General features: G+C 37.5%; 1 protein-coding gene across 3 annotated transcripts in view; it reads right to left on the bottom strand.

Annotated features, from left to right (window-relative positions):
- Positions 1-15,902, bottom strand: part of CEP112 (centrosomal protein 112) — a 165,792-nt gene that overhangs the window by 148,084 nt on the left and 1,806 nt on the right. For 2 of the 3 annotated variants that reach the window (XM_074160337.1, XM_074160339.1), the window contains exons 3-6: positions 15,275-15,465; positions 14,420-14,586; positions 7,694-7,790; positions 5,230-5,304 (exon numbers count right to left, since the gene is read on the bottom strand). In XM_074160337.1, the coding sequence (XP_074016438.1) occupies positions 5,230-5,304; positions 7,694-7,790; positions 14,420-14,586; positions 15,275-15,465 (530 nt within the window). The remainder of the gene's footprint in view (positions 1-5,229; positions 5,305-7,693; positions 7,791-14,419; positions 14,587-15,274; positions 15,466-15,902) is intronic. The other variant, XM_074160338.1, reaches the window with a different exon arrangement.

The following is a 15,902-nucleotide window of genomic DNA, read 5'->3' as shown; positions in this document are numbered from 1 at the left end:
AAGAAGGAAAATGTGTCTCTAATACTTTGTATGGCCTAAGTCTTGCATTTTTTGATTCTGTAACAGCAGCCATATGTGCTTTGAAGTTAAAATGTTCCCACTTTGTTACTTGTTGTGGATTATATCCACTTAAACTGATCTGTAAACATTTAATGTCTCAACATTCATTCTTTTCATGCTGGCCTTCTGCAAAACTTCTTGTTCTCAAAATTATACCACATTAAAGAGGGAATATCACAATAAAGAATGCCCAAAAAAGAAAAAAGCTTGTATTTATGAGAAACATGCAAATTTAAAAATAATAAGCAAAAGGTCAAAGACAAACCAAAATACATATGTATGAAACTGAAGGACTGCCATGAGAAGAACAGTAAATCACATGCTTTTTTAAGAGTATAAACCAAATAAATGTCATCATGAAAGACATCTTTATTTGAACTAGAATTGAACTCTAATTTGTAAATACCACTTCTTAACAAAAATGGCATTTTGAATTTCTTTGTAGAAAAGATTTTGGATTCTCCTGTTCTATGAGGCAGTCAAAGAAACAACAAACCAGGTTTCAATTTTTGAGGACTGGTACGGTCACCTTCTGGTGCTGGAGTCCTCCTAAACCAGAGCTGGGAAGGCTCTGGGTGATCACATCCCCATCACTTAACAGAAATACTATTAAGGATTTCTGTTAAATACTAATTCTGTTAAATACTAAGAAATACTACTAAGTAAGTCTACTTCATAAGAATAGACTTAATTCTCTTAAGTTGAAAAACATATGGCAGATATCTGCATAAAGATACAGATTCCAGAACTGAGTTTGAGGTAAATTAGCCATCATTTCTACCTTTAGCATTATCAATTTCTATATAAAGTGATCAAAACCAAACACTTCTGAACCGTACAGTTTTAAAGCTACCAATGCAAGCGATGAGTGAGGCATTGCAGAAGTGAACCCCGATGAAATTATTTCCCCCTCAAAGCAAGGAGAGCGCAGAAAAAGCCCCGCTGTGAGCACCAAGTCCTTCCACAAGACTCGTCCTCAGGACAGTGACCGCGTTTCCCCCCTCAGGCTGGAACCAGCCCCAGGCTCTGGATCTCTCATAGGCCAGAAACTTACACCAAACCTGCTGATCTTTTGCCACAGTAAATCAACGTTAGTGTTCTACTTTCATTCTACCCCTTCCCAAGTCATATTTTGGTTTTTTGGAAGATGTTCATCAAGGTACACTCATCTTCAGCAATGCAGAACTGCAGCTCGTTACGGTTCAGAGTCCAAAGGTACGCTCTGTATATTAAGGTTCAGGAAAAACCACATTTGGATCAGCAGGCTTGTTATGCATTCCCCCTTAAGCTTCTTCAAAGACAAAATGTGATTGTTTTCAAAACAAAGATGGATAAAACACACATGAAAGAGTTAAGAACACTTAAGATTTTGAAATGGTAAACAACCAAACTGAACCTTGCCCCGAGTTCTTACTTTAATCTAAGAAATGCAGCCAGCCAGCATGTTCCCTACTGAAATAACTGCTGAGTAGCTTCAGGAAATTTGAGTAAGGACATTCTTATCTAACATCATAATTTGTAGGGAAGTTCACTTTAATGCTGCTTCTGCAGTCTTAGTGGAAGGACATTAAAGCACATGAAGATTGTTTGTCAGCATGGAAGTTGAATTTATTTTTTGAAGTCACACCACCACTTGGAGTTCAGTGTGGGAAAGTTTTTACTGTGTTGCTGCCCTCCAACACCACAACATATACAGTAGGTATGTTTATAGTAAGCAGACAGACTAAGAAACCAAACAAAAGATAATCAAATGGTTTGTACAGAAATGGTTGAGCTTAACTAGACTGGAAAGACACAGGCAGATGTGAGCCAAGTACACAAAACAGGCAGAACATATACTGCTGCTGCAGCCACCCAAGAATTCTCTGTGCTTGCATCTCCTTTAACCCTCTGATATAGAGAATTCCTCCAAGGAAGGAGGATGGAATGCGAGCCACTGACTGCGGAATTTCTGTGGTCTAAGTCCCCTTAAACCTTTACTAGGCAATAACATTTGCCATGACAAATTCTTCTGAGCAGGACCCGAGTGTCCAGGTTCTTTGTACTGAAGATTCACATCATTTCTGGTAAAAGCTAAAGAGTTAATTCTTGTCCTGGCTGAATTCCAACGATGAAAAATTATGTTCTCCCTGATTAAAAACCCCTTTGCCATTTCCCCAGGGTACAATCTCTTTGTATGCTTTCTACCCAAAATGAAGTGCTGAATTTCCTGGGATGTTTAAGAGTTGCTTTGTCACACCTAAAATTGGCTACAATTCAGCGACAAATGAAACTATCAGAAGCATCATGAAAAATATATATATAGGCAGGTCAGGTTAAGAATATGCAGTGTTTCATTCATTGTTGTTCATAATTTGAATGTTCTATCCAAAAGTTGTGTTTGTCTACAAACTAAAAAGCTTAAAAATACAAGAGGGAAAAAAAAAAAAGGAAAAAAAAACAAAAACACCCAAAAGGCAAGTTTAATTCTGTTATCCAGGAAGCTTCTGTTCCTGACACTACATATATTTCACAATATTTAATTATTTTTTGAGACATAACTAAAGGGAAGGTGAGGATGTCCGTGTACCAAATTTGCAACAATGTGTAGAATTTTATTGACAGCTATTAATAAAATAAGATAGTTGAGGAATTCTTATCGTATTCTACAATAGCTGAAGAATGACAAAGAAAGTTCAAAGTAACAACATGCCCAGAGATCACCTGCATTTGTCTAAGCTCCTGGCTCTGAAACTTTTCCCTTCAAACAGCTATACAAAAGGATTTCTTCTTTTCTACATTGCAAACGCAGCTTCAAGGCATGACCACTTCATAAAGGAAAGCCCCCCCAACAGCTTAGATAAGAGTCAGTAAGGGCCAAGAAACACATATTATTTAGAATCTATTTTAAATGAGCTTATATTAGTATTCCATGCATGAAAGGCAAACTTATCACAATCAAAACTCAACTTTTTCTTCTTTTTTTAAAACATTTACCTATGCGTGACTAGAATCTAAAGAACTTGAACAACAAAGTGTTTGACAGAGATACTCAGGAATGCTGCAAGACAAATTCAAAAAATTCTTTTATTACTCAGAAGAAGCAAAAATATGAGCAAAGTAATGCAACAGTCGTATTTCTGGTGCAGAAAACATTATTGCTACTAATAACAAATATACTGAAGTATTCTTTTGGGTCAAGGGTCTTCTGTATCTGAAGTGAGATTGCTTGTAAATTAAGTTTCTCAAACAGTCCGCAAATGCGGCTGGCAATTAAAAGACAACTAGATGCTCCTACAGAAATGTAAATGCTTACAAATAATAGCCACATCTTGCACTCAAACTTTACCAATTCTAAAGTGCTGCCATCATTTAGTAAGGGTTCACACCCCCCTGCCATTTTTAATTATTACATATTCTTCTTTAAGTATGAAACTCTACTTAAAACTTCCTGACCCTTTAAGAACCCTCTGGAGGCCGTGATCCATAGCAGGGAAACACTGCTCAGCAGCAACCGCTTACAGACCTCCCTTTTACAGCCTCAAACCCTCTTTGTCATGTTAACTCCCAACAAGTCTTATCAGGCAATCAAAGTCTCTCACTAGTGACTTGCTTAATTACCATCCCTGGAGAGGAGACTTGAAAAACTGATTTATGTGTCACGGTAGCCAATTTGTTATCCAAGAGAGCTCCCATATCACTGGAGGTTCATCATAGTTTAATAACCATCCATTAGCAACACAACACAACTGCAAAATGGAATTTCAATTAGAAAAAGAAATAATAAACAAATAAAATTAAGGAGATAAGCAAGCAGGCAGATCAACACTGATACAAAAATGCTGGATATAAAGAGATTCTTTGTCAGCATCAATTGGAACAATTTGTAAAATGGCCACAAGCAAGTTTCCCCCTTAAAGCAGCTTTAAAAGCTTGGGATATTACAACTATCTGTTCATATAATCCAGGCATTTATACAACCCAGATATCCAGAATCTGCAAGTGACTGCTTGCACGTTTGTTTCAGACATCTGCACAGTGCTTTCGCGAACTGGAGTTGACTGCTATTGAAAAGCTCTCCAGAGATCCACTCTCCCACTTACTTGTCCAAGTCTGGAAGTGCCAGAAATTGCCTTGATATTACTCTATGAGACAAGGAGCTCCAAGGAGCAATACCATCCACCCAGACTAATATTTTCACTAATCTCCACCTTCAGTATGGAGAAAGTCGTCAGGCAGCTCTTGGATTGTCTCAAGGTCAAGACTTTCTCCTCTCTCAGAAGTAAAGGAAGAAAGCAATTTGCACTTCGAATGGTAACAGGCACCAAAACAGCCCGAGAAGCACCAAGGAGGCCACAAAAACATTAACATTCTCCCATATTATTTCTGTTTTTACTGAAGAGAACTTACACTCAATGTTTTGCATTGACAGCTAACAGCCAAGATTTTTAAATGCTGTCATATCCCTCTGGGCTGACAACAGCATAAGAAGAATAAGGATTATTCGGTAACTGATTAAGTTGACAACATGAAAATACATGACTGCTTTTAAAAAAAACAAAGCTGAAGCAGTTCATTCGAAACTAGCTCTCATCCCTCCTAACTTCAGCTGCCCTCTTCTCCCAAACACAACTGAGTGAGCTTTCAATGTGGGAGAATAAGCGGAAAACGTGAAAGAAAAAAGAAAAAAAACCCTTTTTATTAAAATAAAAGTGATCTTAATAAAATTAAATGGTTATGAGAATATTAATCCTAATCAAATAGGTTCAAGTTTTGATGGTACAGGGGAAAGGGTTAAAAAAAGACAGAACACCACAACAGAAAAAAATATAGCAAAATATAGCTATAGAGAGAAGGAACTTCAGAAAATACAAGAAACTGATACATAGCCTGAATTTCTACCAAAATAAGACACTTAGTTTTGACCAGCAGGTATTAATATTTTGCTTGATTTATCAGTAAGTATATTAAATACAATAAGATTATTATTGCTTAAAAATGAGGTATTTTTAACGTTTTCTTCCAAGATGGCATGTATTCATAATTAACCTTTCCAAGCTTTACCATTTCATTTCTAAAACACTGACTCCTACATAAAGTTCTGTTGACTAAATTCAGAGAGGCAGACTACATTGCTAAGCAGTTTTCAATTCTGGTCAATAAATAAGTAATGTACTCTGTTTAGTTTACCCCAAGATTCCAACTATTGAGACGTGCTTCGAGGTCACTGTCATCCAAAGAAACGGTTTTTTTATGATGATGGTCCTGGAACATAAGAAAGTCAAACAAAATATCAGAAGAGCTGACAGATACATAATCTAAAGGGAAAAAAAAACAGCTTCTCATTAGACTTGGCCATGCCTACACTGCACTTCCTAATAGTGTCACGATACCTGACAGCTTTAATCTAAATAGCTCAGCTACCAGTAGGACACTGTGCTAAGAAAGGAATTCAGAGGATAAATTAGCCTGCCTCCTCACTTTAATATTCTTTAGTTCACTTATTTCCAAAGCAAGAGCCTGCTTTACAAGGGATGAGTTTACTAAACAAAAACCAAAATACTCCATTCTTCAGGCAGCATATTTATTCTAGAAATGAGCCATCTCCAAAGTACATTTGTGGGGCTAATCCAGAATTCAGAGAACACTTGATCAGCCTCCACACAAAAAAAAAATTAAAAAATTAAATGAATCCACAGCAAGGCAGTGACAGTTACAGTGGGCAGAGCTGCAAAAGCAGAGGACAGAGTAGCTGCTGCCCTGGTCAAGGCTAAGGGTCCTCTTTGTAGAAAGAATTCACACCATCCAGCCAGGAGCGTAGCTACTGGTGCTCAAGGTATGTCGTTGAGAGGAAAGTTACTCCTCAGGACAGCAGTAACTACTGATTGCATTAAATGTATCAAATAGGAGAGCTGGTACATGATTTTTCCTTAACTGAGATATACCGCTATTCAGAGAAACAGAACATTGAAGCATGAATTACTTTATCTCATTAAGCTTTGCTAGCGAGAGGTTTGTGCACTGCCATGCAAGCACCTCTTCTTTAAGTCTGCTCATTCATCATGAACATAGAGTGAATGAAGCTTTGACTTCAGTTAATCAACACTTGGTTGAGACAGTTCTTAATGTTTCTTAAAAGACTCCCTGTTCCTCTACCTGGGCCTGAATTATGCCAGAACATCTGTGCGTCACTGACAACAGAACAAGATACTATTTGTTCCAGCCAGCCAAATGTTCATCAAACTGTTTGGCAAAGCAAGAGAGGATTATTTCACTTAAAGGCTCTTTTAAAGCTGTAATCACAGTAGAATCCAATATATGGAGCTGAAGAACAATGAAGTGCAGTGATTTGTCTAACATTGCCCTGGAAGTCTGTGGCAGAGCCAGGAACAAGAAAAACCCCCAAACAACAAATCCAAAAAAAACTTTAAAGCCCCAAATCCAGATTTCAACCAAAGGAAATCCTATTCTTTACAATAACTGTTCCATAAGAAAGTAAAACAAACAGGAAACCAATATGGAGAAATTTAGTAAATCCAGGATCTGTTTTTATTTTTAGTTATGGCATATTGGTTTTAATTACATTTTTAATGTATACAATGAACAAACACATTGTAAGTACATTCACGCCAACCACAGTCTAGAGCAGAGGCATTCAATTTTTGCCCACAGGCCATTTGTAGCCTGCCATGATAAAGCATCTCCTTGATGCTCCTCTACTCCAAATGCACAGCAGAACACAAACTTCCCCAGAAAGGAAGCTTCCAGTTTGTCCCACTAGCACTTCACATCCTCCTAAGTTCTTAATTGTGCCCAGTAAAGAACAGTAAGCACAGTCTACATTAATTACTCAGGAGTCAACAGCCCACTTCCAGCTGCAACCTTTCCAAACTGTTCCTCTGATACAATCAAAATAAGTGTGGGCAGACTGACAACGTACACACACCAAATACAGTGGTTCCTGGAGGAACGAGAGCTATTATCAATGCACTGACTATGGGGAAGGAACCACAGGAGACAGACCTCTCCAGTAATAGACTGGGCACTACAAGGCTACAGAACACATTTACAAAGGAAAATAACATACTTGTTGATAACCTATATTTGTCAGGAGTAATTTCCAGTTTAAGTGCTTGCAATTATACATACAGTATCATTAAATATTTTGGACTAAAAGGGTTTTACATAAAGTCTGTTTAGTGTCCTTCCATCAGCCATAATGCTAGTTGTGGAAAGCCTGATAAAACAAACTGTCCAAAATTCACTCTTTCAGAGGTCAACCATCATTAAACAGAGCCAAAGACATCTATGCAGCTTTCTTTAATCTACTATTGCAAAATACAAGATGATGTCAATACAGTCAGCTTGCCAAGCCCAGGGAAAACAATGCAGCAGACATTAAACACACTATACTAAACAGAGGTCAACCACTGGGATGAATGGAGAGCATCCTACAACAAATTCTTTTCCCCTGCACTTGCAGAGGGAAGATTTTGATGAGCTTTAGTCCTTCCTATCAGTCCTTCCCAAATGACTGCACTTGTACACAGGAATCATGACTTATCCAATTAGAAATAACAGCTTTATGGAGATATACAAAACCAAGTCATTGCAACTAGAGCAAGCTTTATGACAAAAAGGAGAAGCGTCTTACAGACAGTGGTATGGCTGGGTTATCTTCATCTGTCCGGTGAGGAGGACTCATAGAATGGGATCTTGATGTTGGCTTCTCATGGTACTTGAATCTTCCCCTGTTAGTAACAAAAAGACCAAGCAGAAAGAGAAGAATTCATTTTCAACAACTTGTGGCACACAAAGGATGTTAATCGTGTAATAAAATCTTTTAAAATATACAAGAAAAAATAATTGTCAAAATGTAAAGATCAAAAATAGTAGAATAAAAAAAAAAGAAAAACTTCTTATTAAGGGCATGTTAAAGGCAAACAAAAGCCTTAAGAACTCCATTAAAAAAACAACAGCCAAAAAACCCCACACCAACAAAGCCACCAGAAATATATTAAAAGGTGTTCTTCACATTTCTCTGTTGCTACGTGACCCAACATCTCCCCACAGATTTTAGAATAAATCTAAGTTAACTGAGAAGGCTGATCTAAGAGAAGGTTTTTGAAACAAAATGGCTCAACATACGAGACAGCATAGGATAAAGTCCAGCAACTCAGCAAAGAAAAAGGAATGAAGGTGATGGTTGGCCACACCATATAGGAGAAGACTTTGGGAATACCAAAAAATATATGAGGTTAGATCAAGGTATATCTTCATATAACATACAAACCGGAAGAAAAGGGCAAGAACCACAACACACAGCTCAATAGAAAAGCATAATAGAAAGGCCAGGGTGGAGAATAACGTCAAAGAAACAAGTCATAAAGACTGCTTTAGTTGCATTTCATTTCAGTTCTATTTTATGGACTAAAGTGGTATATATGGGAGGATGGTAAAGAAAGGCTGGCAAGACAGTTGGACTCGATCTTAAAGGTCTTTTCTAACATAAATGATTCTAAGACAGGATACAAGTACAGCATGAGCAAGTACTCTGTCCAGCAGAGGAAAAAAGCAGACAGGGATTTTTTGGAGAAGCTTTTGTCATAAATAAAGCATTTGAACAAAAGGAAATTAAGAGTAGCAGATCGGTGAAGATAACCGTCACTGATGCAGCTGGTCAACAGGCCTTTCTCAACTATAGAACAGCCTGAAGCAAAATAAAATAAAAATTATAAGAGTTTATTAGATAGGTTGATATAGCAAAAGATCCAAAACAGTAACGAAACACCCTTCGGTATAAACCCCAATGTCAAATCCATACGTATTCAAGTAGTTAAAGGCCCTTATTAGTCCATTCACCTTCCTATGACTAGCTATATTGTATTAAAATCAAGTCAGGCCATTAAAATACCTTTCATTCTTTCCACGCAGCAGCAAATTAGACAGGAGGTTATGCCAAAAAGACACTGAGACGAATTAAGTGTTTATGAGCACAAAGACAACTGTTGGATGTACAATGTAAACTAGTCACTTCTAGGAAGACAAACACAGACAAACTTTCCACGAAGCCCCAGCTTTCATCACAACAGCAGGGAACAGTGAAATATAACAACTGGGAGCATACCTTCCCTTCCAGCCCCAATACATACCGACAACATCCATGGACACAAAATAACAATTACAAAACAGTAAATAATTTAGATAAGCTTAGAGGTAAAAAAGATCAAAAGAAATATAATAGTACAACGAGTGTCTCTATGTTCCAAATCATGCATTTCTTACCAAGACTTCATTTAATACAAAATTATCTTTCATTAAAAGGAGACAAATCTTTGCCTGTCAGTAAATCTGCACTTTTATCAGATTTCTTCTCTGAACAATACTCAGGTTACCAAACAATTCAATAAAGTTCCCATTGTTTAAAATGAGAGAAAATAGAATTCACACCCCTTTCGTTAAGAGATTAAGGAATATCAATAAATATACAAACGCAAGTTACCAGTAATATTTTTAAATTTGGGGGAAGAAATGGGGAAAAATAATTTAGATATGTTCTTAGTTCTGTTTGCTGTTTTGAAGAGGAATTGAAAAGGAAGTTGCTTTACTTGATTCTATAAATGGGATTTGGATCCCATTAAGGATGGACCATGATTTTGCTCATATCAAGCATATACTACCCATTCACTCCCTTTTCCAGCCTCCTCCTGATATAAGTCAGGCTCCAGAAAGCACAAGATTATTTCTTTTTTTTCCCATGGCAGATGAGTGGAGAACAGTCACAGTCCTGACACCAGCCCTGTGACCTCCTGCTTCAGCCAAAACAGCGAGCTAGCATGGGAGGAGGAAGCAGTTTGCTGCTAATAAAGGAGATCAGTAAATAATTTCCTACTAGGAACAAAGTAAGGGAAACTCACTGGTTCCTCCTGGTACAGCACAGCAACGTGCCAACCTTTATAGATCATGATGCTTAAAAAGCATTCTTAAACATACAGTAGAACTTTCCTATGGGTCAGAAAGACCAGGTTTCTGTTTAATCCAAACTACACATTCCTAACCCCAATTCCTTCAATGTTTTAAAATGAAGATGCACCTTTCTAGCACCACTTGCCTTGCTCTTAATCATTTACACCCGAGTTTGTAAGTAAGGTTTGTCTATCTACTTTTTATTTAGGCAGAAAAACAACTTCTTATAGAAAAGCCAAAATCTGCATACACAAGAGTATCTGTATTGCAAGATAAAAATAACTGAAAAACACGTCTCTGTTTGTTTGCTTCTTTTAAAGCAGTGAATCTTGAGATAAATAAACATCAAAAAATGTTCAAACATTTCTCACTGACATTATCTATTTTACCCTGAGAAAGTGCTGTAGTCTCTCTGTAAGAACTGAGTCACGGTCGGAATGCAAGATTTTCCCCCAGCTCCATGTACCACACGCCCAGGGGTAGAGGGCTCCCAACGCGCGTCCTGAGCAGAGGGACCAGTGTAATGGAACGAGATCACCATCTGCTGGATCCCTCCACAAACTGCAGATTTCAGAAACATTTAATACTTGACATCTTTGCTTGCACTGATAGCTCATTCGAAACTGTAGATACAAAGAAACACCGGAGCTATATGTTGAGTATAGCTAACATCTTAATACAGGCGTGTAAATAAGTATTAAATAAGCTACTTCTACAAAACGTAACAGCTGAACATTTACCTCCAGTATTTCTTCCTGCATAACTCACACATTTAACTTAAGTTTCTCATTGCTACGAATATTAATTTATGTAATCTACAGAGCTGTCAAAACTCGTAATTGCCAACACAAATTCAGATTTCCATAGACACAGCTCTATTCTTGGCATGAGTGCCCATTAGCAGAGCCGTGCCCATACAGCTCAAGTTTCACTTTCAGGTTTCTTTAAATCAGTAACTTATTCCATCACATTTACTTGCTTCTCTTGACCCATATTATGCAATACGGGTCTCCAGAGAACTCGTCAGAGCCTTGGGAGCCATCTGTTGATCACCAACATAGGTATTACTATAGTCCCACAGGACAAAAAAACCCAAAACAAATTAAATAAAACTTCACTACCCCACCCATATTTTAGGGAACTTTGCCGGACCAAACCAACTCTTAGGTTCACATAATGAATGGGAAAAGGGGTCAGATTCCCAACATTCTACCATAAAGCAGATAGCAGAGAGAGAAAAAGTATGGCAAAGAGGTCAATGGAGGGAGTAGGCAGAATGGCACCTCCGCCTTCCTAAAACAGGGACAAGCACCAGTTGGATGCAGAGGGAGGAGTGCGCTGCTGCATCCCACTCAAGTAACACCCCAGCTGACAGCACACATAAGGAATTCAGAGGAATTAGGTGTATTTTTATGCCACAAATATGGCTTTGTAGAGATATCAATATGCTAGATCGGGCTTAATAGTGGAGAGTTGTGCTGATATTGCTCTGTTGCTTCTAATACCCAGAGTGATACTTTATCACGACGGTGCTACTCCAAGTGGCCGAGACAACCTAATCAGATCCATGCCAAGTACCTTGACATGGCACAACACTACCAAACACAGATTTAGCTGAGGTCTCAAAAACCATTTGTAAAGCTTGTTTTCATAAGGTAAAACCTATTTTTTTTTTAATTGAGGGTATTTGGACAGCTCTTCCCAACAGTTCTCCATATCACCGAGCCTAAAGCAGTGATATGGTAACCCAGCTGGCCATTTCTCCATTCACCACCTTTGTTTCTTAAACCACAGGTCCATTATCAAAACCACGGGTTCATATCAGAGCATTTGATGTAAGCAACCAGAAGGCCCTTTAGTTTTAACAACTTAGGACTTGCAAAGAGGAGATGCATCAGTCCTAAGAGCAACTTTTAAAATGACTGTTAGAATTGCAGGCAGTTAATGGATAAATAAGAAGAAAAGTTTCACAATACTCAGTATCAACATGATGTAGCTTGCAAGAGTGCCTGTCTGTCATCTATCCAAATCACAGCTGAAAAAATTAAAAACACAAGATTTGGCACACTGACATACAGCATAAACATCACTGTTCCTAAAAAAACTAGACAGAACACAGTGATGGCTGCTTGTGAAAAATACAAGTGAAGACAAAAAAAGGCATCAGACTTCTGAAACACCACCTGAGAGCATACTTACAATGCAATGAAACCAAACCAGAAGTTACATACAGAAGTAGAGCACTTACTTCCTCTTGGACAGAGCCTACTGAGTTTCCAACAATATTCTCGCCCTACCTCTAAGAGCACTTTTTTCACCAAGGATTTCAGAGAGTTTAAATATTAACTAAACTTCAAAACGAGCAAACAAGAGGCAATTCCACCCATGACTGAAATGCAGCCACATAAAAAAAATAAAAAGGAATATAGAAAGAAAAAACAGAAAGAAAGTAAATATTTAATAACAGAAAGTAGATTAAAGTAAAATTTACCTAAGATTCCCAAAAAATAGGACAGAAAAAAAAAGCCTGTGATTTTCAACAGTGTCCAACTGACCAGCTTGGCACAGCTTCAATACTACAGGGACTTTTTTCTAAGCCAAGAGGAAAACAAGCCTTAATAACCTGACACATTTCACTTCACCTGCTTTGTAAACAGCTCTATACCCAGCTGATTGGAACTAAGGATGCAGCTTAAGCCTACTGGCTCCTGCAAACCTACAAAAAGAGACTGTCCAATGGATTGTCATAACAAAGTGCAGCTACAGATCCTCAGCATTCTGCTGCACAGCTGCAAATAAGCAATACTGAGTTTTTTGTGTTATCCTAATGACAAACATGCAAGATCTAGGCACAGGGGGTGCTAGTCACCAACAAAGCACATGTATTTGTAATGGACAGAATGATACAAATCAAAACATCTTAGACCAAACTCAGAGATTGTTCAGACAAGGATGGATCATCGCAAACAATCCTCCCCACACAGGAGGGTAAAACAACACGGCACAGTATCCTACAGGCACCACCTCTGATTTTTAGCCTTATTAAGTTTTAACAAGTATAGCTGGTCCAGTCTGACCTTCTGTAATCCAAGATTCATGAAGCTTGCAGGAAATAAAGAGAAATCTTGCTATTTCATGAAGAAACCATGATGAAACACAAGACAAACAGGTAAGTGTTTAATAAGAACTAACATGTTCGCAAAAAGATGGATCAAATCTCTCTTTCTTTGGATGCATCTAACTTCTTCGTCACAGAATAGCAAAACTTGCTTATCTGCAGGGAGCCACTATTCTGTTTCCTCTAAAACATTTGTGAGCAACCATGATAGAACATCCTTTAAATCTACCATCTGTATGCTTGTTTGTATTTTTATTCTCTATAGAAAAAAGCCATTAAGAACTATTTTATATAAAAGCTCCTTTCACCATTATGATCTTAGACTACAACTATTTTTTTAAAATATTGTATGTTTACTCTCCCTACATTTTTATCACTTGCTTACTGTGCATTCCTTTTATTTTGAACTGTATAGAAATAGTGAAGATTAATCCACCTCGGCTTCATTAGTTAATACCACTTTCCAGTTTCCATACATCAGCATGCAGAAGATAGGACTGTACAAGAACTTTAAGGCAACTGTTTTGATCTATTTTAAGATAAATCTGGCCTGAGAGTCTGCTGCATCTCTACAGCCTTTTACCACACCACTTCTTCCTTACTGCCTGTCCACATTTGTCTGCGCTTCCCTCTCCCAGTTTTTGTATGAATTTTGTATGAATTCTGCCTCTTGCCTCGTGACCACTGTGCTTTGCCACCATAATATCTGAGGTCTGAAAAACATAACCAGAGTACCAGCTTATTTGAGAGATATTCAGAATGTCAGAACAATAGCTATTATCTACTTGTGAAGTCTACAGAGTATTAAGATGAATAGAGACAAGAACAGTGCAAAAAAGTTCCTATTTCTATGTTAGCAAACAGGCTCTTCACACAAGTCCTGCATACCCCACAGTAATCACCGGTCCAAATCACCAGAAATCCCTCTCTTCAGTTGCTGCTACATTCCTCAAACTATCGGTTTGGCCTGTTGAATTTCTATGCTAAGTGTCTGTAACTGAGAGGGAAGGAGAACAAGACAAAAGGGAATATAGCTATGGGACACGGAAAAAGACTTACAGAAGCCAGAGAAGACATAACGGAGGAATGCAATAACAGAAAATTATAAAACTTATCATTAAGTTAGGAGCTATTACCACAGTTTCTGTATATAAAGTACAAACATTATATTCAAGATGAGTCCAGGAAGGGATGTAATAAATTCAAACATACAAATGCATACAGACAGAGCTTATCAAATCAAACATCTATTAAATATGAATCCAATACCAAATAAAGCAAATACAGAAATCTTACCCATACGTAAGTGGTGTTGGTGAAGACAATTCCTCTTTAGAGGATACCTTCCACAATTCCTCATGCTTAGATTCACTGTTTCCTAGTTCTCCCATTACCCAGTCAGGTAAGCAGTCTGGGCTACTGCTCCGAACTCGTGTTGAATTTGGTTCATCAAAATAAATTGACTGTAATTAAAATAAATGCAAAATCAACACTAGCATATATTTACACAAATATATACTTTACACTGTTAATGTCGCTTCCTGCAGGTATATTTGCAGGATAAAAACTCTTTTGCCAATGAAGTCAATGAGATGTGCAAATAATACCTTCCCAACCCATGGAAATTAGTACAAGAGGCAATGAGGTAAATGTTTTCCAGTACTTTACTTCTCTAACTACGGGCAATTTTAGCACAAATTAGGACTGTTATGTTACTAAAGCTGATGCCAGTGATTGACCCAGTATATTCAGGTCTTGACAGCTTAACAATATCTACGTGAAACACTTTTCTTTCATAGAAAGACCGCAACAGTCACGTCAGACTACTACAGTCACCTCATTTAAGCTCATTTTTCCTTTCACAAGAACTATCTGCTGATTAAGACAAAAATATAACCTCGAGTCCTTTATTACTATTTTCAAAGAATTAGACAAAAATTATTTTTCTGTTCCTTAAGAACATCTATTTTCATAGGTCTTCTTAAACTCAAATTTTGAAGAAGAAACAGGTCTCATAAAAGGTTTTGCACACTGAAAGATTTTTCCAACACCAGTTACAAGATATGCAACATAAATGCCTGTATTTACCACAAGGAATTCCACCCAACTCATTCAGAATTGTTTTTCGCTTTTATGTGAAGTTACACCCACCATGTACGAAGGTAAAGTTTTCAGTATTCCTGGTTCTGGTTTATGTGTAAAAGGACCTTCCAGCACCCCTCGCTTTAGCATGTGGAGCAAAAGTTTTGCATAGAGGTTCCGATTCTTCCTTCCCACTATTCCTGTGCCTGCTCCTGAGGGCTCGCAGAGTTTTTTAATCCACAGTGCACATCTTTGTCGTTCTAAAAATATAGATATACATAATCACTATGCATTTTCAGAGCAAATTGAACACATCGAAAAACCAGAAGCTATTACTGCTCATCAGTTTTGTAGATTTTTCCCTTCTATCCAAAAGTTTTAAGCAAAACAAACAAAAAACCCAAATGACTGAATCAAAGAAAAAAAATGCTTAAATACCTAGATTAAAAATAAGTCTTTAATAATACTTCAAATTTACATCATCCAGAAACGTTTTCTATAAATTCATGTTTACCAGAAGTTTACGCGACTTCCAGAAACAGCATGTTCAGAATCAGTAAGTACAGAACACAGAAATCACCAGGAATTCTAACTCACTGCAATAGCTGCCATTACCTACAACATACAGACTGCATAAGCATTAAATTTTTTTAAACACACAATAAATCTTCATTCATTTAAAAAAAAATAAGCATTA

The sequence above is a fragment of the Numenius arquata genome, chromosome 17 (genome assembly GCF_964106895.1).
Source record: "Numenius arquata chromosome 17, bNumArq3.hap1.1, whole genome shotgun sequence".
NCBI classification, from domain to species: Eukaryota; Metazoa; Chordata; class Aves; order Charadriiformes; family Scolopacidae; genus Numenius; species Numenius arquata.
The sequence above is the reverse complement of the archived record's forward strand: the minus strand, read 5'-3'. Positions and strand labels throughout refer to the sequence as shown.